This window comes from Oratosquilla oratoria, chromosome 31 (genome assembly GCF_046742065.1).
Source record: "Oratosquilla oratoria isolate Oo_2021 chromosome 31, ASM4674206v1, whole genome shotgun sequence".
Lineage (NCBI taxonomy): Eukaryota > Metazoa > Arthropoda > Malacostraca > Stomatopoda > Squillidae > Oratosquilla > Oratosquilla oratoria.
Genome location: NC_134807.1, coordinates 43,954,465 through 43,981,964, shown reverse-complemented (window position 1 = coordinate 43,981,964; position 27,500 = coordinate 43,954,465). Strand labels below are relative to the sequence as shown.

The window sequence follows — 27,500 nt, the reverse complement described above, 5'->3', positions numbered from 1 at the left end:
GATGAAGTATGTAGTCAAGTAATGTGGTATGTTCGCTCCTTAAGCATTTAAAAGACTTCAAGAGTGGGAGGTGAGGGAAGAGGAGAGAGGTAGTGTAGACAAGGCGACTAACAGGAAAACTCAGAATGGCACAATCCTTCAGTCAGTGTTTCCCCAGCTGATTCTTAAAACTTCAAAGTGTACTTCACTACGTTGCTTCTCTGGGGAAATTACTCTTTTCTCTAATCACGCGGTCGACGGTACTGTATCCGTATACTTCAACGGCTTGACAGTTGTACTTCACTGTTTCTCGTCTGGTTAGGATAATTAAAAATCTCAGTTATCATATTATCATTAATCTTTCTATCTGCATACCAAATTCTTTTCACCCTTATAAGGGAGGTAGCCTAGTCAAAAAAGCACATACCCACTCCCACCCATTCCACTCTCATCCACCACTCTTTTTTCCTCTCATCTTAGCTCCTTGCGATTATGGGTCATCCCTGTATCCCGCCCACTACCTTAGGTCAGAAGCAATGCAGCAAGAACTTTAAATCATAATGTACTGAACAGCTTGAAACAAATTAGATATAGCTGTGGACACAAGTTCTTGGATACCTTTCCCTCTACAGTCTTGGTATCTGGTGGCTTGGGTATTCATTCAATCCGTTGCCCCAGGTCTCTCTTGTAGAAGACTTGCGGACTCCAGGAAACCGCCTACAGCTTCCGAGAGGGACCATAAATCACTTAGAGAAGAAATACTGTGTTGTTATCTGGGTACTGTTGGGTTCTGGTCGCACAAAATTTAAGCAGTCAATTCACGCAGCATTCGTTGCTAATGGAAAACTAATCTCCACACAAAGAAAAATATTAATCATATCTGGCTCTGTCTTGTGTATTCATTGTACAGTTTCTAAGCAGCCAATTCACGCAGCATTCGTTTGTGAATGAAAACTAATCTATCCTCAAAGAAGAATGCTAATCACTTCTGCCATTACTTCCTTCTGCTGACCTTAAATCTCTCCTTTACCACCTAAGTGAGTCTACCGCTTCTGTGGGATATTGTCATCAAACATGGAAGTGCTGGTTGAGACCGACAAAATACAAAAATACTCTTGGTATCTGGTAGCAAAGACAAAGGAAACCATAGTAATAGTAGTAATAATCTGTCAGGAGTAAATAAGACTTTCAGTGGGCATTTCCCCCAGATTGTGTGTGTGTTTTTTTATACCGCTATTTTTGTTACCACCAACTGTACATACACGTTTCAATCAACCACGGTATGAAACTTTACCGGAATCAAAGCAATGCATCTGTTTGCAGTTCCCCGCACGCCTGTTAAAGCTCTCCAGGTTATACTGCTATTTTTAGGAGTATAGATTTATGCAGACACACACCGCACACCGAGTACGTGAATACATAGTCTCTCTCCCTCTCTATCTCTATCTCTCTCTCTCTCTCTCTCTCTCTCTCCTAGGCAAACACACACTGCACGAGAAGTAGCGCGAGATTCTACAAGAATAGGAGCATTGGTAAACTATAGTCCTTAACACACACACACGCACACACACACTTCAAATCGCACACACAATTAAAATTGATCTCGATTAAGCTATTTTGAATATCTTTTAAAGATAAAAAACAAATACAACATCTGAAGACTTTATTATGGGTAGCACCAGACGGCAGACGATGTTCTTCGGCTCTGGTTTTTAAAACACGATCAGTTGAAGACTTACAATTTCTCTGCCACATCGTCAGGTAGGAAATACACGATGACCTGATTTTATTTGGAAGAATAGATAGACGAAGAGCCCGAGGAAGGCAACCCTTGTTCTTTTTTTCTAATAACTTACAGATCATAGTTCGTCTAACATCGAATCGGTAATTTCATCAAAGAAGATGAGGAAGAAGAAAAAGATGAGGAGAGGAAGAAGAGAAAAAGGGAAAAGGAGAAGAAAAAAAAGAAGAAAAATAATAATAATGATAATAATAATAATAATACTAATAATAATAATAAGAAGAAGAAGAAGAAGAAGAGGAAGAAGAAGAAGAAGAAGAAGAAGAAGAAGAAGAAGAAGAAGAAGAAGAAGAAGAAGAAGAAGAAGAAAAGAGGAAGAAGAAAACATGATGAAGAAGGGGAAAAACATGAAGAAAAATAAGAAGAACGAGAAGAGGATGAAGAGCAAGAAAAGAAGAAGAGGAAGACAAAAAGACAAAAGAGGATGAAGAAGAATAGGATGAGGAAGAAATAAACGCGAACTTATTCTTATACAGCGCTATCTCGCCGAGTACCTCATCTTACCTCGGAATAATAATAACCACCGGTCCGGCGGCCTTCTAGCAAGACTTCTCCTAACCCCCGCCCCCACCCACCCCACTCCACCCCACTGTGTCGACACACTTCTGGCAGCCCTGGAGACAAGCCTTGAGAACGATCCGACAACAACCAAAGTAAAGAAGAAGGTAGACGAGGTCACCTAAGGTGGACTTGGATACAGGTCACCATATTCTTCCCAGTGATGTTTTTATTTTCTTGCAGAACACAGTCGAAACAATGTCATCGGATGAAACTCCCCGAGACTGACACCAGAGCAATAACCCCTCCCTCCGAATGGAGTAGTGAAAATTATCTCTCGACTGACAAGAGGCGGCCAACCAAAGCTAGGATTTCGTCCTACGAATAGGTGTTCATTTCTTTCGAGCAGCGGTCGATTCCATCGTGCGTGTGAGGGTTGCACAAGCCGCAGTTTGAGTATGGTCTAGATCAGTTGCAGAATTTCCTTTCAAGGCGGGTTCACATGCTCGTAAATTCGCCTCACGAGTGACATATGAATGCTATTCATTTAGACCAGTTAGACTTTAACGGAGAAGGAAACTAAGACAAGGTGATTAAGAACTTTTAATTCCCTGACATTTTCTCGCAAAGTCCTTCGTAAGGATACGCCAGGATCCGAGTGTGCGCTGGTGGCGTAACCGGAAGCGTGCTGATTTCGCATTTGTTTAGTTGTGGGTTCGAATTCCGCACTTCATTTCGAAATTCAGCAGTGACTATAATCTGCCCTAACTGTCTGAGCGTTTCATGGGTCAATGATGAAGGCATTGCCCGTAGCTACGCGCCTCCTGGCGTAGGTTCCTTACCTTCTTTCCGACTGTCATAATATATTTTTTTCTAAAGTACGCCATTGTATCGAGAGGGTCAGCCGCTACATGGACGAGAGTCAGCCTATTCAACATATTGATATACTTAATCTTTTTTATTCTGGCTAACGAAAAACGATTAATATCTCGATATTTGTTTTCAATGCCCGCTACAGCTTCAAAGAAGACTGATTCGTTACGTCACTATCCTTCAGGGAAACATCTGTGTTGTAAGCTTTGTGCGTCTGGTCAACCACAAAGAGCTGGTCATCATCATATCTTGTCGCACCAGAACCGTGTCCATATAAGGGCAGTTTCATTTGCTTCCCTAAGGTCTTGGTCGGAGCAATAGGGACTCAATGGACATTCCCGGAGGACGTGGACCATCGTCTGTACTTCGCCACAGGGACATTGGGGGCTATTGGTGTATCCCCACTTGTGTTTGTTTTCTTTCGTTTTGCCCACCTTGGCTCTTCCTCTGTTTAAGGTAACCCAGTCCTTCCTGGTTAGGTTTGCTCCTGGGGGCAAGGTCTCGTTTGGGCATGGTATGGCCTCGTTATGGCCCAGATTGTCATATTCCTGCCAACATTTTAGTCTATGGGCCACAGCTTGGGTTGGATCCAGTCCCTCCACCGTCATGAAGCTTTGGCGAGACTTCAGTCTCTGTCCAACCTGAAGGTGACCGTATAGTGGATGCCTGGGATCATTTTGTTGTTTATATTTTTCTATCTTGGTCATTATTTCGCGCCGAATGTGGGGAGGTGGAATCCCTGCCAGTCTGTAGATAGTATGTAATGGCGTTGGTTTTAGGGTACCTGTAATTATTCGACACGACCTGTTCAGTTCTGGATCTATTTTGTGTGCATGGCATGACCTGGCCCATACTGGTGCGCAATATTCTGCAGTGGAGTAACACAGTGCCAAAGCTGTTTGTCGCAGGGTGTTTGGATCTGTTCCCCAGCTGGTGGTGGCAAGTTTGCTGAGGAGGTTGTTTCTGGTTGAGATTTTTCCAATCAACTTGTTGATATGCTCTTTGTAAGAGAGAGTCCTGTCGAGAGTAACACCTAAATAGACAGGGTGTGGGTGGTGTGCCAGATCAGTGTTGTTCCATCTGATTCGTAGCTCTCTCTTGGCTTGGTGATTTTTAAGGTGGAATGCACACACCTGTGTTTTGTTTGCGTTCGCATTGAGATGCCACTTTTTGTAGTACGTGGAGAGTGTGGTTAGGGCCTCTGATAGTCGGTCTTCGATGGTGTTGAAGGAATCAGACTGAGTGGCAATGCACAGATCATCTGCATAGATGTACCTATGGGTATTCTGATACTGTGGCTGGTCATTGGTATAAATGTTGAACAGTGTTGGAGCCAACACAGATCCTTGTGGGAGTCCGTTCTTCTGGAAACGGTACCTGCTTTTCTTGCCATCCATTTCCACATAGAAACGGCGGTTTGTTAGAAGAGACTGGATGATGTGAACCAAGGTGTGATTCTGTAGTGTTTTGGCGACTTTCAAGAGGAGTGCCCTATGATTGACTGTATCGTAGGCGGCTGTAAGATCTACAAAGACAGCGCTGGTGAGGAAGGGGAATAAAGAATGCATGTATGTGGTTGGGGGTGCGGACTGTGTTAGTAGACCAATATGTGGTTGAAGGGTCCAACCCCACTTCCTGCCCGGGTCCGTCATTCTTGAGACCATGGTAACGGGCAGGGTCCAAAAGTCCGAAGATTCAATATGAACTCGCACATTCACACTTTGGTCTGCTTCTGGTCCAAGGACGAGAGGCATCTTTGGACCTCAGATACGGACGGCAAGTGATCGGGGCGGGGATCACAGGGGGTGGGGTGGGGGGTGAGGTCGGGTGGTTAGGACGGAGAGGAGGAAGAGGAGGAGGGGGAAGAGGAGGAGGAGAAAGAGGAGAAGGAGGAGGAGGAGGAGGAGGAAGAGGAGGAGGAGGTGGTCGAACGGCGCGCCTCAGCACTGTACCAGATCCTGCCCTACATACTACGTCGTTGTTCGATTATTCAAATTCGCGATTTATCATACACAAATACAGAATTCTTCTTTGGTACGAACATTATATGCAAATGAGCACAGCTCAACGGAAAGGCCAAGGCACAGTCGATTCCACTTGTGAGTAATACAGTGGCTGATATCTTTCAGGGAACTCGGATTCTGGGTCGTAAATTTGTGACGTGAACGCGTTTTTTATGGTTCAATAGATCTATTCGTATCGTTCATGTTCGAAATAAATAAACATGGTAAGGCTTCGCAGTACAGTGATATCAAGCCGTTATTACACCAGCAACAATTGCAACAAGCATATAACATTCCAAAGTGAAGCAGCGCGCATATATACGGTGTACGCATGAGCGTGTGTTCAAGGACAACCCGACGCGGCGACATACGCTTCCTACCTTCCCACCTGCGAGACCACCGAAGGACACAGAAACCATTCCGCATAAGCTGAGCTAACGACACTAATGGATGGGGAAAGGGATGACGTTTGCCTTTCCTGATAGTTTTTGTTCGATATCTTTAAAGCGGCTCGCTGTTTATCTGGTAAAAAGAAAACATCATTCTCCCCATGCGTGTCCGTGCGATAGGACGCGACGCATGCGTTCTTTGTTGTCAGCTAAAAATATAAGGTTCATACTTCCCTCTCCTCAGCTTCGTTGTCCTCGTGTCGCTGCTGTCTACATGCCGGCACACACACACTCTCACACGCACACTTGCAGTTTACAAACTCCAGCCTTCACATACCAACGGAGGGATCACACTTAAACTATGCATATATATGTACATTTACACTTCCCTATCGTCCTTTGAAGTCTACTGCAAATTCCATGTGGAGAAGGAGCTTTTATTACGACGACATTTCGCTTTTTGAAGCTTTATCATGTACTTGATAAAGTTCTAACCAGCGAATCGTACTAATAAAGGCTCCGTCTTCACAAGGTATTTCTTTTGATGAACTCTTTGGCAGATGCCACTTACTGCAAAAACGCAGACAAGACTTGAATATTTCTTTTCTTTGGGGTATACGATCAAGACAATCTCGATAATTCGTAAGCAAAGACTATCGAGGTGTTTGTGAGTTGGTGGTACCTGACAGGTTTTGTGGCCCTGAAAAAATCCATGACTAACCTGCCACTCCTCGTTTCTGAACCCTTGGCGACTTGTCACTACAGTAAGAAACGGCGAGGGAAGGACGCTGCCATTCTAAGCAAGTTTTTAAGATATTGCATTTTTGGTTTCGACTGGCTGTATATTCAAGAGATGATGCTTCAGATTGTTAGGTTTAATTCCAAAGCATTCTGTGATTACATAATCCTTGCAGGAGGATAAAATGAAAAAAAAAATGGGTTTATGAACAGAATTTTGTAGACTCCTTGAAGAGGTTTATTTTAGTTTCAGTAATTATGTATATCAGCAGTTTTAGGAAGGCCAGAGAGGAAATCTGGATCAAGTTTGTGTGTGTGTGTGTGTGTGTATGTGTGTGTATGTTTTGTGTGTGTGTGTGTTGGGGGGTCTGGATGGATTCTATAAGACATACTAGGCTAGTAGAATTTTGTGTCTAAGTAACAGCAAAGGTTTCATCAACATTCCTTCAAGATGAGCAAAAAAAGGTATGAAGATGTCCAATACATTATATCTCTGTTAAGGTCAAGTATATAAAAAAGTGTGGGAGGTATGAAAGAATTAAAACGTATAGGACAGGTTGAACGTGATCATTTTCAACAATACAAAGATGTAAAAAAGAAAAAATGAGAATCAAGGAGGTATTACATTTCACGGCCGACAACTTGCACATATATCCTGGGGGTGGGGGGGGTAACATCGCGATGAATAGGATGAATAGGCTGTTAAAGAGACCTCCAAAGATGGCAACATAAAGGAGGAATAATAGAAATTAAGAATGATCAGCATTCTTTTCTGAGTGTATATTAGTTTTCAATCATAAAAAGAATAATACTTGACTCTGGTCCGTAGGGACATCTCTAAAGTCCCTAAAGCGGATCTTGAGAGCTTTAGGGTCAATATAGCTGAGACTGCATTTCACATCGAGATAAGACGTGTTCAAGAGCCGATTACGAACGGATCGGTTTTGTCGGGTTTGAAACCCGGAGGCCACAATTGTCGTCGCGAATTGCGAACAGACAGGATGCGGTGTCTAACAATTAAGAAAGGTAAAGTCACTCTGCAAATAAGACAAAATAAATCTGTAGGAATAATAACTGTCTGTACGAAAACAACAGCAACAGAATATTTACACTTAGAAACCAGAATCTTTTACATAGAACATCACAGGATAGCGGTGGGTTGAAAAGGTGAGGAGCCTACGCCAGGAGGCGCTAAGTAGCTGCGGCAAAAGTCGTCATTTTTGCCCTATTATGCGCTCTAGGGACTGTTAGGGCAGTTAACAGTCACTGCTAGGAATCGGAGAAGATTGCAGGTGCTGGAATTCGTGCCTAATGTGCTTTTCACATTTCTTGCTTTATACTTAGAGAATTTTATCCTCGTTCAGATTTTTGTTTCTCTATGTTGGTCAATTCCAGCTTCCTGTTCAATATTAAAAGCGTGTGCACACACGTATATATACTACTGGACATGACCAGTGAATACACAATGACTCAATGGGTAAAAGAGAATACTAGATATATGAATAATAAAGAACCGTCGAGACTAGACTTAATATTTACGTCAGAGCCTGAAATTGTGGATAGAACGGAATACAAGGCACCAATTGGGAAGAGTGACCACATACTAATTGAGCTCGGACTAAAAGAGGAAATATATTTTGGGAAGAAATGAGTAACACACACAAAAAAAAGAAGATTAATGTATAACAAAACAGATTTTGGAAAATTCAGGAAATCCTTTCAAAAAGCTAATTGGAAAAAGTTCTTTAATGAGAAACACAGGTGGAAGAGAAATGGACGATATTAAAAGAAATCTATAATGAAGGAGTGGATAAATACGTACCAAAACAAAAACAGGAAAAGGTGTACATTAAGTGCTGGTACAACAAAAAATGTAGTGAGGCAAAAGATAGAAGAGACAAAGCTTGGAAAAGATAGGAAAAAAACATGCAAGTGGCAGATATATATCAAACTAAGAAATTAATATGTAAAAATACGCACGGAGGAAAAAAAAATAAACTATGAAAAAGATATAATAGACAAATGTAAGGATCAACCTAAATTATTCTACAGATATATAAAAGGTAAATTAAAAAATAAACAGGAAATAGTGAAACTACGTCAAGGGAATACAGAATATATAGAAAATATGGAAATGGCTGAAATGATGAAAAAAAAAAACATTTCAAATCTGTATTCACAAATGAAAATACACACAATTGGGATGAAGGAAAGGGAGAAAGACCCCCCAATGAAAGAAATAATTGTGACACAGAAATAAATAAAAGACCAAATAATAAACCTTTATGTCAGAAAATTACACGGCCCGGACGAAATTGCAAGCTGGATACTAAAAGAATGTATAGATGAACTAACGGACAAAATATATAAGATAATAGATTGCTCACTCAAAGAAGGAACGGTACTGCAAGATTGGAAAAATGCCAATATTGTGCCAATATATAAAGGGGGAGATAAGGAAGACCCAACAAACTATAGACCAGTTTCCTTTACAAGCACAATAGCTAAAATATGTGAGAAAGTCATCAAAAGTAGATGAACTAAACAGCTGGAAGAAAACAATATACTGAATCCAAAACAATTTGGATTTAGACAAGGAAGATCATGTGCCATAAACTTGATTTGTTTTTATTCAAGGTTAGTAGATATAATGCAAGAAAGGGACAGATGGGCAGACTGTACTTTCCTGGGTTTACAAAAGGCGTTTGAAAAAGTACCACACAAAAAGCTGTTAAGAATACTCGAAACAACAGGAGGTGTATAAGGAAAATTGTTGAAATGGATGGAAGATTTCTTGCATAGGAGAAAAATGAGGATGGTACTTAGAGATAAAAACTCGACCTGGAAAGAAATGATAAGTGGAGTCTCACAAGGTTCATTATTAGCTCCGATAATGTTTGCTATATATTTAAATGACATGGGTGAAAGTATAGTTTGTTATATGAATTTTGCAGACGACGCAAAGCTACTAAAGAAAGTACAGAAAAAGACTGAATCACTACAGAGAGACCTGGACAAAGTCTGGGAAGGGAGCCAAAAGTGGGAAGTGAACTTCAACATTAAGAAATGTAGTATAATAGAATTTGGAAAAAAAGTAAAAACAAAAAAGAATATCAGGACAATATAAAATCGGTAAAAAAGGAAGTAAAGAAAATTAACTCCGAAAAGGACCTAGGAGTAATTATCACCAAAGACATGTCCCCAGACAAGCATATAAACAAAATAGTTGGAGAAACCTACAATTTACTAAGATCAATAAAGGTGGCTTTTAATTACTTGGATGAAGTAATGGCAAAAAAAAATATCAGTCACACTGATAAGACCAAGACTGGTGTACGCTGCGACAATATGGACATCCAGTACAAATAAGAACATAAGGAAATTAGAAAAAATCCAAAGAGCAACGACAAAGATGGCCCCAACACTTTCAAAATTGACATACGAACAAAGATTGTCTAAACTGGAACTACCAACCCTGGAACAAAGAAGAGAAAGAGGAGATCTACTGACCATTTACAGAATCATGAAAGGCATGGAAGTCCTTGATAGAGAAGACTTATTAAATGGGATAAAAGAAAAACAAAAGGACATGAAAAGAAACTCACAAAGGATAGTTATAGAAGAGATCTGAAAAAAAAGTTTTCCACACAGATTGGTGGATGTCTGGAACAAATTGGACGGAACAATAGAGTGTACAAATACCATACAAGAATTTAAGAACAAACTAGATGCTGAGAGATTCAAAGACGGGTCACTACGAGCATATATATATATATATATATATATATATATATATATATATATATATATATATATATATATGTATGTATGTATATATACATACATATATATATATATATATATATATATATATATACACATATATATGTACATATATAAAAGTGTGCGTTTGTGTGTGTGTATGTGTTTCGTGTATACGCGTTCGCGTGTGTTGGTTATATATTTGCAGTACACAAGAAAATAACTATGTTTGTGGGACCCCTTCTTTTTTCTGAAGCTATCATACCTAGATTTAAATCTACCCATGGTTTTATTTTGGGCTGTTGCATCTTCAAGGTTATTCCAGGACTTGGCGCATCTTGACATCCCTCAGGTATGTTTTATTTATTTATTTATTTTCCCATGACCTTGTGAAGTTCTCCCGTCCCAAATTATGAGCTGTAAATTTCCTTAATTTTCTTCATTGCCCTGAACCTTTCGATTATGCCACCTCTTTCTCTTCTTGTGATGGTGGCAGGCGTTTTGCTTCTAGTCTCTCCTGGTTAGGAGGCAGTCTGTTTGTTGTTCCTGATATTCCCTTGGTCTTGTTTACATTATTCTCTTCGTTCAGCGTGTGTATGTGTGTGTGTGTATTTACCTAGTTGTATTTTACGGGAAGGGGAGCTATACTCGTAGTGTCCCGTCTTCATATCTCGTTTTATCTAGACTGTTTTTAAATTCGTGTATCGTTTTTGCACACACCACATTCTCATCTAACTTGTTCGTGTGTGTGTGTGTGTGTGTGTGTGTGTGTGTGTGTGTGTGTGTGTGTGTGTGTGTGTGTGTGTGTGTGTGTGTGTGTGTGTTTAGTTATCGGAATAAAATATACGGACAGATTATCTACTAACCCAATCGCAAGCAAAAAGTGTACTTTTGATTACGCAACACACTTGTCAAACAAGCTCCCTCGTGACCATGGGTTTGTAAAAGAACACACTATTGTATATTCATGCAAAAATATTTAGGTCCAAGGTTCCAAGTAACCCAAACATTCTATCTGATATTCAACCTAACCTTACCCTAAGACCAAACTAGAATTATAGGAATGCACACACAGTAAAGAACGCTTAAATATTAGATATAATCTAAAAAAAAAAACATGTGAGCAAGTATTCCTATAGCAACTCCATATGTGAAAGTGCACTGTTCAGCCTGTGTCATCAGACTTGTCTAAAAAAGTAGAGCTCATCACTGCTGCATGTAACAGTTGAGCAAACAGACTCGCTTTCCAAAAACACTCACATTAACTTTGTAGGAATACGAGGGCATTATGGCGGCGAGTAGCGACGGCCACGGGAACGAGGTACAAGATTTGTTGTCAACCTTGAACCATGAATAGAATTATCGTGGTAAGTTAAAAGCCATGCATATGTACAGCAAGATCAAACGGGCCAAGTCGTATGCGCACTTTCTTCTCACAAGCACTTGAGCAACACTGAGAGAGCTGGCTGCGGCAGACCCACACTCGGCTCCGCACCGCAAAGCAGATCAACAGAGCGAAGTCGAAAGGCTTACAGGCGACGAGATGCCGAGTACCGTATACACAGCCGAATTTCTCGCTCGTTTATCGTTGCATACATCCCATTCAACTACGCGTGAAATTGATTCTGTGACAACAGGAGGCTTTGTCAATATTATGATTTATGTTGTTCCACATACGTCGAAAATTATACACATTGAAAACCCAGTTGAAGTATCTCTTCCATGGCTCGATTATAAACCAACACATGATAATCACTCTACGTGGTTCAGCATGCGTACGAGCGTCTTTAATCACTGCCACTGACGAGTTGTGCAAACACTCAGACCGCCGCCAAGTGATTTTATTAAGCTGAGGGAAACCTAAAAGGTAATATAAGAGACATTTTTGAAAGCAGTTTGGAGTGGGGAGGGTGTTTGCATGGGAACTTGCTCGGAGAGGAGACCGTGTGGACTGGCGCCGGCGTGTGAGGAAAGCAACGTAGCCCCTGGCGTATGATACCCCTAATTGATGATGATTGTTGATGAGTTAAGTTGCACTCTAGCGTATATTCTTCACCAGCATATTAAACATTATACGCTCGAGGGCGAATTTATATGCATATTTGTACACAGTCTGAACATAAGATATATCTTTTCTACATACTTCTAAGGATGAAGGTGAGGAACCTACGGCAGGAGGCGCGTAGCTGTGGCCGAAGCCGTCACTTTTGTTATATGCCCTTCAGGGACTGTTGGGGGTAAGTAACAGTCACTGCTGGGAATCGGAGCGGAGTGCGGGATTCAAACCCACAACTAAGCGAATGTGAGACAAACATACTTCCGGTTATACTACCAGGTAGAGGTTGATTGTGTTTATGATGAATACCAATCATCCAACAGGGCAAGAACATTGAGTGTTGTAGATTCGAGTTATTTCCCCGCGGATTTGAAATGAACGCCACAATTGAAATAGAAATTCTCGTGTAGTAGGATTTACAGGTACGGGAAGACAAGGGGAGGGAAACACGGGACGGTGGGAGAACCTTTATTATGTGACTGACATCTTTCGACCGGTTTTGACCTATATTTGTCTCAAGAGTCAGTGGTAATAAAGGCACTACCAGAGTCCTGTTTCCCTTCCCTTATCTCTCCATTCTCGTGTGGAACACAACCCATGGGCAACCTGCACTCAAAATAAGTACAACTGTTGCATGGGCCGGTAGCACATGTGGGGAGTGTTTGAATAACCCCGTAACACGCAAGAGAAAGAGCATGACTTTAGCCTCCACTTCCCTCGGAATTATGGCTCACTGAAGCGCGGCCCCATTTAAATATAGTAACGTTTCCCAGGATCTATAGCGCTTAGCTGCAGAAGCGAAAGACTTCATCTCCTCTTGCAAGCGGTCGGAGGTCCCCCAGACCCTTTGGTTGATGTGGCTGGTCCGAGCAGCGGTTACACAGCGGGAGCTTCTGGCCGATCCTGTCCCAAAGAATTCCCGATTTTAACGGGAATAAGGTCGGGAGTTCAGTCCTGGAAGACTGACCAGGGCTCTGTGGAGCAGAGCTCGTTATCACTGTCCCAAGGTCTACACAATAAACTTAATGCGTGAGATGAGTCACCTCAAAATGAGAGGCGTAATACACACAAGGTAAAAACATATCTCATATACAATCAGTAGCTGCTCTTGCAATGACTGAGACATTGAGTTTATTAGGAAAGGACAAGCCGAAAATGTTTAGTGTCGGAGAAAAGAAGCTAGCTTTGTGGGAGACTGTTAATTACTACAGAACGGTCAGAAAGAAAATGAGAAATTAGGGGCATAGGAAGGAGTGCATACAGTATTAGGATAACTTAGAAAAAAAAAACAGATTCTATGTTATTTTTCATGTATAGTGTAACAGCAGAGGTCTCACCATGGTGAAGGACTATTTTGGGGCAATAGTGAACAGATAGAAATGACAGTAATGATTAAGGGCTTCATCGGAGGTATGAATTGGAGAGAAAACTTCGGTAGATTAGGAATGATGACAAAAGAGGTGTACGATATTAGGTTCATCTTAACCCTTGAACCACATCGCAGGGAGATTTTCTCCCGCGCGCATGCACACACTTTTCGTTTAGTGACTTTACCTTACTTTGCATTAAATCACGTACAGGGTTAACATAAAGTACTAATCAAGTTTACATATCATCATTTTAAAGTTTAAGAGTTACTCTTTCAATGTTTATTTTATAATAAACCTGCTTTAAAGTTGAGTTTTTTTTTTTTTTTTTTAAGGGTAAAATTCTCCCGGCGATGTGGTTCACGTTCGTCAAAAACAGCGATGTGGTTCTAGGGTTAAAAATAGGGTACTAAACTAGTCCCAAGACATTCAAGATAGAAAAGTTAAAGGTTGATTCATCGGCTGGGCCAGGGAAAAAGGAGGAAGACAAAGCTGGTGGTGGACAAATGTCCTAATATGAAGGTTTCAGACAAGGGAGAGTGAGACAGAATGCGTCCCACACAAGAGGCTATGTCGTCGAAGAATTCTGGACAGCCTTTGTTAATTAATGGAATATTAAACATTCAATTTGATCTAGATTATAAAAAATATTGGATATTCAAGCTCAGGAACACGGCAGACAGCCAGATCATTGAGCACGCATGCACAACAGACAGATTTGGATCGGAAATTAGAATAGAGAAAGTAAGAGACCGAATACAAATTGCTGTTTGTATGCCCAGCCAACATGGTTTTAGTGAGAAAGAGAAAGTAGGTTTAGGGAAAGAAGGAGAGATGTTCCACAGAGGAAATTTAAGAGAATCTATGAATATTGCAGAAATACTGTTAGCGGGAAACCAAACTATATTGGAAATTATAATATTCTCCTCCCAACAGGAAACCCCGAGATTAATAAAAGATATTCCATAATTGTTATATATATATATACATACATACATACATACATATATATATATATATATATATATATACATATATATATATATATATATATATATATATGCGCGCGCTCACAAGTTTGAATAGGTGTATTTTTGTGAAAAATTTTTGTGGTGTGAACTTAAGGTGGATGTGGTCTTACGAAGAGGGCATCGGTACATAGGTTTACTGTTGCAGATATATAATAGTTTTTTACATTATATTCTAGGGTAGATGGAGACACCTGGCTCGAAAAAGCTGGCACCTGATCCAGATCCCTTGCAGACTGAGACCGCCTACTTGCTTTATCAAATTATTTGCCGGTTCTCCCATCAAAAAAATACAAGCCAGCCACAAGGATTTAGATTCTCTATATGGGGTCTGGTAGCGCAATAGGGTGCAAACTATAAGAGAAACGTGGCCTAAAGACTTTCAATCCTGTGGCCAAACAAATAAACAATAATAAAGGAATGTAACATCAACCTTAGCTTGTTCTTACGTCAAGCCCATAACTACAAAAACAAAACTAAATAAGTTAAGGCTAAGCACAAGACAAAACTCTACAAAAGATTCATTTGAACACTAAGACAACGTTAACGGTTCGTTCTTGTACACAATAGGTGGAAAGACATCGCTTGGGTGCTCACAGTAATGCAGGTGTGGCTAAGAAAAGACAAGGCTTGGACGCATCCTTGAGCTCACGTGTGCAACGCCGAGGTTCCAAGCTGCCAAGAACTTTGTTCAGATCTAACCTCTTCTGGACGAGTAATTTGTCCATGTTGAACAAAATTGTTTGGCGACAGATGAAGTATTACGTACTCGCAATGAACCAATGGTTCTTAAGGGAATGGAGAATATGCAGGTGCCATCTAGGACGTGCCATGTGTCCTATAACCGCGCCGACTGGTATGCTGGCTGCAGGAAGTGGGCGTATCCTGGAAGGTCTATGCAACGTTGCTCATGTATCAAGGCGCCAGAAACGAAGGTTGACGAGATGTCTTAGAGTGTTATCAAAATTGAGATGCATTTGCAGCTCTGTCCATTAAAAACTATGGTGGGTACATGCAAAGTAATGTTTTTAGTAAATAAAGCAACAAGACTACTTTTCTACTTGGAATATATTCTGCGATTCAGGTTTAGCTTATACATATACGATACGAAATATAAGATAACTAAAGTCAGTAATGGAAGTGCTTTATCCTTTAGTCGTACTCTGCTGAACAAAGAGATGCCAAAAATATGTCAACCTGGAAACTGACGGAAGTGAGGAGTGACGCTTGAGTGGCCCAGGGTAAACCCGGAATCCAGGTCCTGGAACCAGTTTGAATGACGTCCATATGCCTCCCCTTCTCCAGACGAAGACCTCGATATGTGACCCTTAGGTTCAGTGCTTCTGGAATAATGAGACACGGCCACGTGGAATGATGGCGGTTTTTCTTGCCTAATTTCTCATTTCTACCATTAGTAGTCGCAGTTACATGATATCAACAAATTCCTCGTCTTTGTTCTTCTTCTTACGGGAAGAGAAGTTGGGTTTCGTCTTTAAACAACAGCATTTGGTTATGAACGAAAGCGACAAGACTTATATTGATTTTATGACTACTGACAGATGTTTTCATTGAGCTGAAGGTTAATGAATGACATATATTTCATCGTTGGACATATTTTTTGTTTTCTCTGTTGTTCAATACGACTTGAACCCAGAGACAAAGTCAAACGGGATTATATTTTTTCTCAAGGCTTCTCTTAAGTTTACGGTTAAGAAATAAACCATACGAAAAGCTCCCCAACCATCTGAAATTATCATTCCTTAAGAATATGGAAACTGGTGCGACTTGATAAAGATTTTTAAGGGAAGTGGTAACATCAGAATTTAAAATATTTTGTACCACATACTAACTGTACGAGAAATGGCGGCCTCAAGCTATTGAGACATAATTCAACCTAGAACTAGGCAGACACAGTATCACCAACCGCGTACCTCATGAATTAAATAAATTTCCCAATGATGCGTTTGAATGAAATAGTTCGAAATTTTAAGATTCAGTTGGATAAACACTTCATTCTATATCTTGCCAAGGGGTTATTTTGTTTTTATTTTATTTGACTGCTTTTAGTTGTTTCCTTATTTATTGTAGTTATGTATATCCCTGTATCCGATCTCGTTATAGACACGAAGTTCTGCCCGCCTCTTGTTTTGTCAACGTAAGCCATTGTGATTCACTAGAGGAGTGAAGGCAGAAGTCTTTGGATGAAGTAGTAGACACTGATAGAATATCTGTCTTAGGCATAATTTTTTTTTTTTTTTTTTTTACTATGCATTTTCCCTGCAGTCATTAGCACGACGACACTCTCTTCGAGTTTCCCAAAAGATTCTGCCGGTCATCATTAAAGAATATCGCAAATTCTTCATTCCAAGCATTAATACATGCGGAGAAAGCCAGCGGCTGGCTAGAATTGCATTGTTGTAATTCGAGTCCTTACTATGAAATCGAGCAGTTTCACCTCGCAGTAAGAAAATATGAAATTATATGAAAATAATTAATACTAAACCATTTCGATATCGCAAAGGTAGTATCTTAACTTGTTCCAGCCATAAAAATAATGTAAGCTAATAAGTATTGTATATCGTTCAGAAGACAAAATTGCAAATCAAATAATTTTGTTCGAATTTCTAAAAGACAGAGTCACCAATAAAACAGCTGTTATCAGATTGATAACGCTCACATTTATAAAAAGGATCACATACCATCTGTATTTTGAGTCGATGTGTTTTATCTAATCACATCTATTTACCTCACCGTATAATCTTTTCATTCATAAACCCAAATGCCACTTTTACACTCTATAAAGATAACACTCTTCTCGCATAACCATGCTACTACGTTTTTAGCCCGCGTTTGTGTGTGCGCGCGTGTTTGTATGTATATGTTTGTGTGTGTACTAATGCGCATTCACGCGTGTGCACAATTTTCTTCTATATAAAAAAAAATAATTACACAAGGGGATGGGTACACACGGAGTCCTCTAGCGTGACTGGGCTGATTTTCTTTTATTCTATCTATTCACTCATTTACTTATTCATTTATCTTATTCATTCATTCAATTTCGTAAGCACAAGCAAGAGAGTCATTCCCTATGAAATCAAATACATCCATGCTGACAGATGTGCAAGACCCAAATCATCCAAGCCACGCCTTCGGAGATTCTACAAGAAGTAACTTCAACACCATAAAGGAAGTTATCCAATCCTTTTACGTGTTTATGGAATACATTTTCATGCAATTCATTGGGACGTTTTCGGTACTTCTTACAAATGTTTGGAGCTTTTACTCAAATGTCATTGCCTTACTTATAACTATCAAACTTCCTTGTTTAGTCAAAAGGATGACCATAAACGTATTGCATAGTAGGAATAACGTAATACGTTAGTATCTGCGATCTTTTTTCTCTGAAATGTCCTCTTACAAATAATTGTTTATATCATAGATATCGAATGGTAGTGGATGGACGTAGGTAAAGTTCTATTCTACCAAACACGTTTAAATGCAAACACTCGAACTGATGTATTTCAATAGTTCTTATATAAACTGGTGTAAATTAAAATGCATATACCGTAGTCTTTAATACCTGCTTTTACATCACTGTTAAGTGAAATTGTTCATTGAACTTCGTTGTGAATTCAAACCACAAGGACGAATTTTGGTTCCTATCAAGGTCGAATTACAACATTTGCGGGGCGGGGGAGGGGAGGTTTGGGGCCAACAGCACGTTACACTGGTGGCTTCTGAATGGCTAAATAAGTCTTCAGTCTCCAAACCATATCGGATTGGATTGCCTCCGCAGATCTTTTATACTCACTGAGGATACTGTAAGAAAATTTGAAAACTTTGTGTCTTCGTAAATTGAATATCTTCTTTTTGGTTTTCAATAAATGAAGGACAGAAGCCGTTCCGGTTCCTTTAAAAAAAAATTGAAGACGTGAACTGAATTCATCCAATCTTTGTCATATAATGGGGTTACTGATTACTCTCTCTATGTCCCATACCATGTAAAAAAAATATGAATAATGGAACGTAATTGTTGTAGCTATCGTTTTACAAATAATATAGAGTAAAATAGGATAAGTGAGTATATTAATGTTCTCGGATCATGAAAACAGTGACATATTAGTGGAATAAACTAATTTCTTTCTGCAAATGAAAACTGTAAATCAGTTCTGAACATTATGTTTTCGTGCGAAGGCTATGTGGTTTAGTTCTAGGGGAAACTGCTAACAACAGTCAGTAAAAGAACGACAGGAGCCAATACCAGGGGCCGTGTAGTTGCGGCCAAAGCCGCCACCTTTGCCCTATGCGCTTAGACTGTAGGAGTAGGTAACAACAAATACTGCTGGGAATTGGAGAGAAGTGCGGGACTCAAAACTACAACTAAACAACTAAGTTTCCAATTACAACACCAGCTCACAGCAAAACAGCAAGGGTATATAAAACAGAGTTTCTTAGGTGATGGTTGCTCGAAAAGACCATGAAAATCGTTATCATATAAATGGAAAGACCGAGAGGGTTAGGTCGTTCGATTACCAAGGAATACGAAGGATTGAATTCAAACTGATAAGGAGGAAGACCAAGAACATGACTGATCTCTACATTGCGGAACAATCAGCAGGTACAGAAGATAAAGTGGGAAGCAGAACAAGGCCATCAATTATTTAAACGACGGGAAATGAAACAATTATAACAGCGAGAGAGAAGGGGCTAGGAAGTGCTGTTACCCGATAAGCACATGAACAATAGGTTTCGTGAAACATAAACTGCTGATGACATTTGGCAGGTGTCTCCCTTTATGGACGGAGAGATGATGAAAAAACATAAGAGCGTCTGATCCAGCCCAGGCTGGGATATGCAGCAGTGACTTGGAAAGTACCAATGACAGAAAGAAGAAGAAGAAGGTGAGGAGCCTACGCCAGATAGGATTATGTATCATTGGCCTGGTTCTCACACAGTCAAGTTATATGTGAGATCGAGTGAGTATAAGGAACGACCAAGAAGGTCCCCAACCTAGCAGACATTAGACAGACCATATAAGGAAAGGTTAGAAAAACTGGATCTCTTCTCACAAGAAGAAAGAAGGAAGAGAGGTGACATGACTGTTGTGTTCGAAACGATGAAATAAGTGGACAAAGTTGGCATAAAGTATCCCTTTTTCTGGGACAGGAGTAGGAGTAAAACAAAATCCCTGAGATAATGCAACGAATATCCACACAGCAAAAGATCAACGAAAGTTCACATGACAAACACTCACACCTTTGATTAAAAACTGTTTTTATTATATACATTTTAGCTCATCCTTTTATTCTTTAGATTATACGAGTATACAGATATACACGTCTCACATTAGGCATTGCGTGATATAATGGCCACATATTTCCAGAATAATCCAACTTGTATAAACCCGTACTCAAATTCAAATAATTAGGAAAGACATGTTTGATATGGCTAGATTCAATGATATTCCTAACACAGAATTATAAATTACTCTTTTCTCTCAAAACTTTCCTGCACTATTCCTAGAATTCCATCTCATTTTTATTCCCCATCCCCCCTAAACAACAGAAAAGCCTAGTGGTTGGGACAAGAATATCATCTACGTATTCCCTGCATGTCGTTGAAGGCGTACTAAATAGGCTTGAGGGGCGCAGCACCCTCACCTCCCGGATAGTGTGTAACACGAGAAAAGGGGGGTCGAGGGTTGAGGTGGAGGAAGAGCAATTTGGAAGTCTGACCAACTACCAAAGAGCCCTCGATCTGAGCATTGGTTGTAGGAATGTGGGTTGATGTAACAGTATGTGCAAGAGGAGGGAGTCAATGCAGATAATGGAAGCGATGGTTGAACGTTCTCGCAATGAGTGACACCAAAGTGAAAGGCAAGGGTGAGTGGTAGGGTGGGGGATATGAGGAGGTATAAATCAGGGGTTGAGAAAGCAAAGAGAAGCTTGTCTGTATTGTTTAGTAAGGGTTTGTGGGAGTGGTTTTACGATCGCAATTATGTAAATTAACGAATCATGTAGGTTAAGGTGAGATTCGGTGGTATGAAGTTGGTGACTGGGTGTGAAGGCACAAGAGAGAGGGAGAGAGAGAAAGAGAGAGAGAGAGAGAGAGAGGTGAGAGAGAGAGAGAGAGAGAGAGAGAGAGAGAGAGAGAGGGAGAGAGAGAAAGAGAGAGAGAGAGAGAGAGAGAGAGAGGTGAGAGAGAGAGAGAGAGAGAGAGAGAGATTTTCTGGCTGGAGTTAGGCGAATACACGAAATCATTTAGAAGAGGATAGAGAGCTACAGTGACGGAGTATAGACGCGGAAGTGGAAGATGAATACATTAAATGAATGACATGCCATTTTGGGGTGCTTGGGGAGGATGAGAATGGGGAATATTTGATTGATATTGTTCAGCAGAAGGGGTATGGTTGTTCACAGCACGTGTCTCAAGCAGAAACTGATCTACATTTACTCGTGAAAGTATGACAGTAGAGATACAAGAAGTATGATTAAACATGTGGATCCAGAGTTGATGAGAGATGTTGGATGTGGCAGAGTTGAGAGGGGCAGGAAGCAGCATATCGGATCATTAGCTTCTACTGGCGAATGGAAATGGAGAAGAGGAAGATGCGTAGGTGCAAACGTGGAGAATGTAATATATGTTGGGAAACTGAAGTAAAATGAGATGGGGAAAGAGTATGAAAGGCAGACGAGGGAAACGTGGGATTAATGGAAAGACAGAAACTGGAGAGTTGGAAGGAGAGAGGGGAAAGTTAAAAGATAATGAGAGATGGAACTGGAAAGTGCTGAGGGACAAAATGTATAAACATAAGCTGTGGATGGAGAAAAAACGACGTAGAAAAAAAAAGGTACAATCTGCAAAAGTGATGCGAGCTGAAAATAGAGGATATCCAAGTATTTTAGATAGAATAAGAAACTCTTCTGATAGCAAGTAAGATAACTTAGAAAGCCAAAGATGAAAAGTGGGGTCAAGGACAGGAATGGAAGGCAGTTAGCAGAAGAGGACAAGGTTATAGGAAAGTGAACGGAGAACTTTGATGAGGAAATGGTAAATCGCTTGTTTGCGAAAACGTCGTCATAACTCAAAATATCGAATTTTTCAGGAGAGGCATTTTAAAGTTTCAAAACGCTCTCAATATTATAAAAAGCCCTCAAACACCATAGGTGGAACATTTTTTGGAGCATCACATACGCCTCTAAAGTTTATAGAAGTTGAAACAGTCATAATCTTTACTAAGTCTAAAATATTTGTTGGAACAAGTTGGAACATGTAAGGTTATGTCGTTGGGACATTTAGCACTCCCTAGCGGTCAATTTTTGAGCTACAGATATGACACTGCTACCAAAAAAATTCGTGTTTGAAGATGAATATGTCTGTATAGATAACTCAAAAATTCAGTTTTTTGAGTTATGACGACGTTTTCGCAAACAAGCGAAATGTGAACAAAAAGAAAAAAGTTGAAATATCAGCGCTGGAGAGAGATGGGTAGGAGGCAGGAGCATGGTAAAGAGGGAACCAATTAATGAAATAAAACGGAAGATGCAACTGAAATATGGAAAAATAGTGGGACTTGATAAGGTAAGTGTGAATGTAAGGTAATGAAATCCTAACGATGTGTAATGTATGCTATGAGAGGGAAAGTACCCGAGGATTAGAAAAAAAAAACATGTATAGTGCCAATTTATGAGGACAGAGCTTACTCTTTCCACTGTAAGAACTAGGCAAAGTGTATAACAGAACTATAGCACAAAGGATAATGAGAGAAACATAGGAAGCCATAAAAGAGGAGCAGTATAGATTTTGTAAAGAAAAGTGTTGTGCACATTTTTTTTTTTTTTTTCAAACAACTTAGCGAGATTTGTGAGAGCGGCAACTGTACCTGTGTTTTGTGGATTTTGAGATAGAGTAGATCAGAAGGAAGTATGGGGAACTATGAGACCATAAGTAGAAAGGGAGTAAAATTTAGAGATAGTGAATATTTTTCATAATGAGTGTGAAGCCGGTATGAATGATGAATAAGGAGAGGAAGATGCTTGGGGTAAATGTTAGTTTAGGGCAGGAGTATGCAATGTCACCATGGCTATTTCACCTGGATATGTATAAAGTAACGAGAAAGGTGAACACAAATTATGTGTAGAAGGGTGAGGCTAAAAGAAAACGAAAAGAATAAACATTAAGCAACCTAATATAAGCGGATGAAAGAGGAGGGCTTGATGATGGAGAAGTTGGCAGGATTTACTGAAATAGGAAACTTAAAGTTAATGGATCAAAAAATAAACATGAATGACAACAGGAGACCTTTTGAGTCTATAACAAGACAAAACATAGAAAAAATAAAGTAGAATAAAATAAAATAAAATAAGATAAAACAGGATATATGAAATAGAAAAGTATATTCAAAAGATTGAATCTCGCTTGCGAGGGACTGGTCAAGTCAAAGCATGCTTTTTGTCACGAATTTAATCGACTTTTACGAATAAGTCTCTGCCCACAAGTTGTACTGTAACGGGATTAGCTGATGATCATACTTCCCGTTATCATGAAGTGCTGTTTTGAAATTGAACGGCACAATAAAAACTTGACTTCAATTAATAGGTTTTGATATTTAAACCACCAGTAATAATATTTCATGTGGTCATGTTTACAAATTTAACTTGCCTTATAGTTTTTGAAATACGTGTATTAGCATTTCATGAAATAATTATGCGAAATGTTTCTAAAAGTGACATGACGTCACAACAATCTACATTTTCTACGTCGCTTTGTCTCAGCACATATTAATTTCATTCTATAACTAATAAATAATCCCCATAAACAATTTTATCTAACGGCAGTCAATTAGATAAGAAATAATTTTTCGCATCTAAATATCAAATGTCTCGAAAAAAGAGAAAATGCTAAACGAAAAAATGGTAAACAAGTGTACGTAAGCCTTTATTATTATTCATGATTATTTTGACACTCAAATTAGTGGTGAATAAGCTGGTTCTAACCTTCTATTGAAATTTATATCACGAACTATAAAACAAACTCTGTAGGTTGAATTGGTGACTGCTATCTGGTGAAAAGACACATTAAGTATAACAAAAATGTGTGTGAATGCTTGCACGTGTGTACGTGCGTGTGTACACGTGTTTGTGAACACTGTGTGTCTGTGTGTGCGTGCATGCGCGTTTGAATGTATACATGCATAACGTTTTTAGAAAGACAAAACTGTTTAAAATGACGAGACGAAATCTCATGACTCTTTATCGAATACCTCCGAGAACGATCAAAACTTTCTAACGATTTCTCATTGCGTTTATTCATACAACAAAAGAAGAAAAATCTCAAAAGCATTTCTTTTGTTTCAACAACCCTGGTCAGTCATAACAGATGAACTAGCTTTCTATTCAAGAAAGAGAAAGTGTTATGATTTCTCCAGGAGTTGGCTATGTCTCTACAAGATGCTCAATCACGGTGCTTCACAACCCTAGTCTCCATCCACTTCCCCCATGGTTTCCAGCTTCGTACGAACTGACAGAAGTGTTTTCACTCATTCAAAACAGTGTTTCTCATTTGTGACCAACTCAGAAAGGTACAACACTGGTACCATTATCAATACTCAAATTTTCGCAATTCAATAATACAGAATCTCTTTTTCCATTGTGATATCATTCTACCTACAACGCTTACGAAAAAAAGAGGTTAACAGAATTTAACTCGTAATTTCACTTCATGACAAATGCTCCAAATCTAAAGTAAAAGGACAGTCAAAGCAACGGGACTCCCTTGAATAATAAATACGAGAATAAAAAAGTAATGATCTCTGTCAGTTTGTTGATGGAGGACAGCGAGATATTTCTACATTCTAGTCGTCTCCTGGACGACGCGTAGGAATTTCGACAGGACACTGGCTGCCTTGAAATATTTATGCCAAGCTTATTCACAGTCAGTAGAGGTTTTCTTATGAGTTTTTTCTTCTTCTTCTTCTTCTTCTTCTTCTTTCTCTCTCTTTTTTTTTTTTTTTTATTTATTTTTTTTTTTTTAGGAGACCAGGAAGTTAGTGGTGACCACGATTGCAGGTGTTGTCCCCGTTTTTCACAAAATGTCAAGTGCATTTTGAACAATCACGCGCACCGGATTTGAGCACATACAAGATCATTTTACAGTCAGGCTTTACTTTATCATATATTTCTATAGGGTGTCATGATCCTGAATAAACACGGTGCCTGGTGGGAAAAAGCACAAACGTTATGATTAAATCTTTGGCTAAGGTACTGGTCACAAATGAATCGAGTCTGTTATTTGACAGAAAGGTGCGTACCAAGATAATTTTGTGAGATTACTTTTATCATTATTGCAGCGGTTACTATTCATTATTAGTTATCACTATTATTATTATCATCATCATCATTATTATTATTATTATTATTATAAGGCGGAGCATGCCGACAGGAGACCTTTTGATCCATATCTAGGTCGGATGCGAAAAAAAAATCATATTAATAATAAAATAATAAATAAAAACTATGATAATGTAAATAACAAATAAAATACATAAATAAATGCATAGGTATAGTTAAATAATAAACAAACAGGTAAATAGTAAATAATAATAAATTGACATATAACTAATAATAAATAAAAATCAGACAGACAAATGATAACAAAACAAAAACAAATAATATAAGATAAATTATAATCATTACAGCATCTTACTTAGGTATTTATCTAAATGATTCTTAAAGCTTTGAACTGAACTACATTGCACTACCTGTGCAGGAAGTTTATTCCATTCATTAACTACACGGTTGGCAAAGTTGTTTCTACCTACTTCCAAATTATTATTATTATTATTATTATTATTATTATTATTATTATTATTATTATTATTATTATTATTATTATTATTATTATTACTATTATTATTATTGTTATTATCAACATTATTGTGGAGTGTGATAGGGATGGAATGGGTGGGAGTGGTTTTTATGCCTTTGTTTTTTTGGCTACCTCCCTTATCAGGAGGAAAAAGCCTTTGGTATATGTATGTATTATTACTCTTATTATTGTTATCATTATTATTATTATTGTGTGAACATTGTGACGAATGTGGATCGGAGGTAAAGGGAACACGGGATAAGGGAAATATTTTTATTCCTTACTAGTTTCGCCACTCAGGCGAAATTAGTCAGGAATAAAAGTATTTCCCTCAGCCCGTGTTCCCTTTACCTCCTATCCACATTTTTATTCTTATTCTTATCATTATTATTATTGATTATCATTATCATTACTATCTTTATTATAATTATCACTATCATCATCATTATTATTATTATTATCATTATAATATTATGATTATTATTATCATTATCATTATTATTATTATTATCACTATTATTATTATTATTACTATTATTACTATTATTACTATTATCATTATCATTACTATTATTATTACTATCATTATCATTATTATATCATTATTACTATCATTATTACTATCATTATTACTATCATTATTATCATCATTATTATTATTATTATTATTATTATTATTATTATTATTATTATTATTATTATTATTGTTGTTGTTATTATTATTATTATTATTATTATTTTCATTATTACGACAGGGTAGACAGGAAGGCACTATGGGAGGTACTGCAGATATATGGGATAGGAGGAAAGCTGTTAAGAGCAGTCAAGAGTTTTTACGAGAGTAGTAGAGCTTGTGTTAGGATTAGAAATGGAGAGAGTGAATGGTTTGAGGTAAAGGTGAGACTTCGTCAGGGATGTGTTATGTCGCCCTGGCTGTTCAATCTAGAAGTGAATGCAAGGGTGGTGGGTCAGGGGTTGGAGATGGTTAAAGAAAATGGGGAAAAGTTGGAAATAAACCAGCTGTTGTTTGCTGACGACACTGCGCTTGTAGCAGGATCAGAGGAGGGATTGAGAAAGTTAGTGACAGAGTTTGAGAAGTTGTATGAAAGAAGGAAGCTGAAGATAAATGTGGGCAAAAGTAAGGTGATGAGATGTACACGGGGAGAGAATGACAGCAGGCTGGAAGTGAGCATTAAGGGAGAGAGGCTGGAAGAAGTGGATAGTTTCAGATACTTGGGTGCGAATGTGGCAGGAAAGGGGGGAGTGGGGGTGGAGGTAGAATGTAGATTGAGAGAAGCGAGTAAATGCCTTGGTGGATTAAAAAGTGTAATGAGAAATAGACATTTGTGAATGGATGCTAAGAGGAGGTTATATGAAAGAGTGATTGTGCCGAAAGCACCTTACGGGGCAGAAACATGGAACATAAGAGAGGATGAGAGGAGTTTGAATAAGTTTGAGATGAAATGTCTGAGAAGTATGATAGGGGTTACTAGGCTAGATAAGAGTGAGAAATGAGGTGAGGAGGAGAACAGGAGTGGAAAGGGAGTTGGGAGATAGGGCTGAAGAAAGAATATTAGGATGGTTTGGACACATGGAAAGAACAAGTGAAGAAAGATTAATAAAAGAGGTATGGAAGGCAGAGGTGGAAGGATTGAATATGAGGGGGCGTCCTAGGATAAGATGGACGGATGGGGTAAAAGGGGCATTACAAAAGAGAGGAATGTCTGTGGAGGAAGGACAGGAGATGACAGAAGATAGGGGTAAATGGAGAAGGGTTGTGTATGGATGATGCTGTGATGCACGAGTATGTATGTATGAGAAGTATGGAAGTATGTATGAGAAATAATTTGACGCAGCCCGAAGGGATTTCTCCCTGTCTTCTCCTTTCCTGCATGAGGGGACGGAGAGGGGGGGGGGGGTCGCCGAATTAATGAAGCGGCCTTGCTATGGATGTGCTGTGTCTTGCGACACTGCTTCTGACCCAGGGCCTTGGACAGGATGCAGGGATGACCCGTCATCCAGGAGGTGCCAAGATGAGAGGGAGGGGGGAGGGAGGAGGGTGGACGGGAGTGGAATATGTAGGGGATGGAATGGGTGGGAGTGGTTACTATGCCTTTCTTTATGGCTACCCCCCGTGTAA

At 39.1% G+C, this 27,500-nt stretch overlaps 1 protein-coding gene across 2 annotated transcripts in view; it reads right to left on the bottom strand.

The window, feature by feature from the left end:
* LOC143041530 (sodium-dependent proline transporter-like) overlaps nt 1-27,500 on the bottom strand; it is a 134,375-nt gene that overhangs the window by 100,070 nt on the left and 6,805 nt on the right. The window contains exon 1 of one of the 2 annotated variants that reach the window (XM_076213512.1): nt 11,304-11,518. The exons of the other annotated variant lie outside the window; for it this stretch is intronic. Coding sequence (XP_076069627.1) covers nt 11,304-11,330 — 27 coding nt within the window. The 5' untranslated portion in view covers nt 11,331-11,518. Of the gene's footprint in view, nt 1-11,303; nt 11,519-27,500 lie in introns of those variants that run through there. 2 annotated transcript variants of the gene reach the window in all.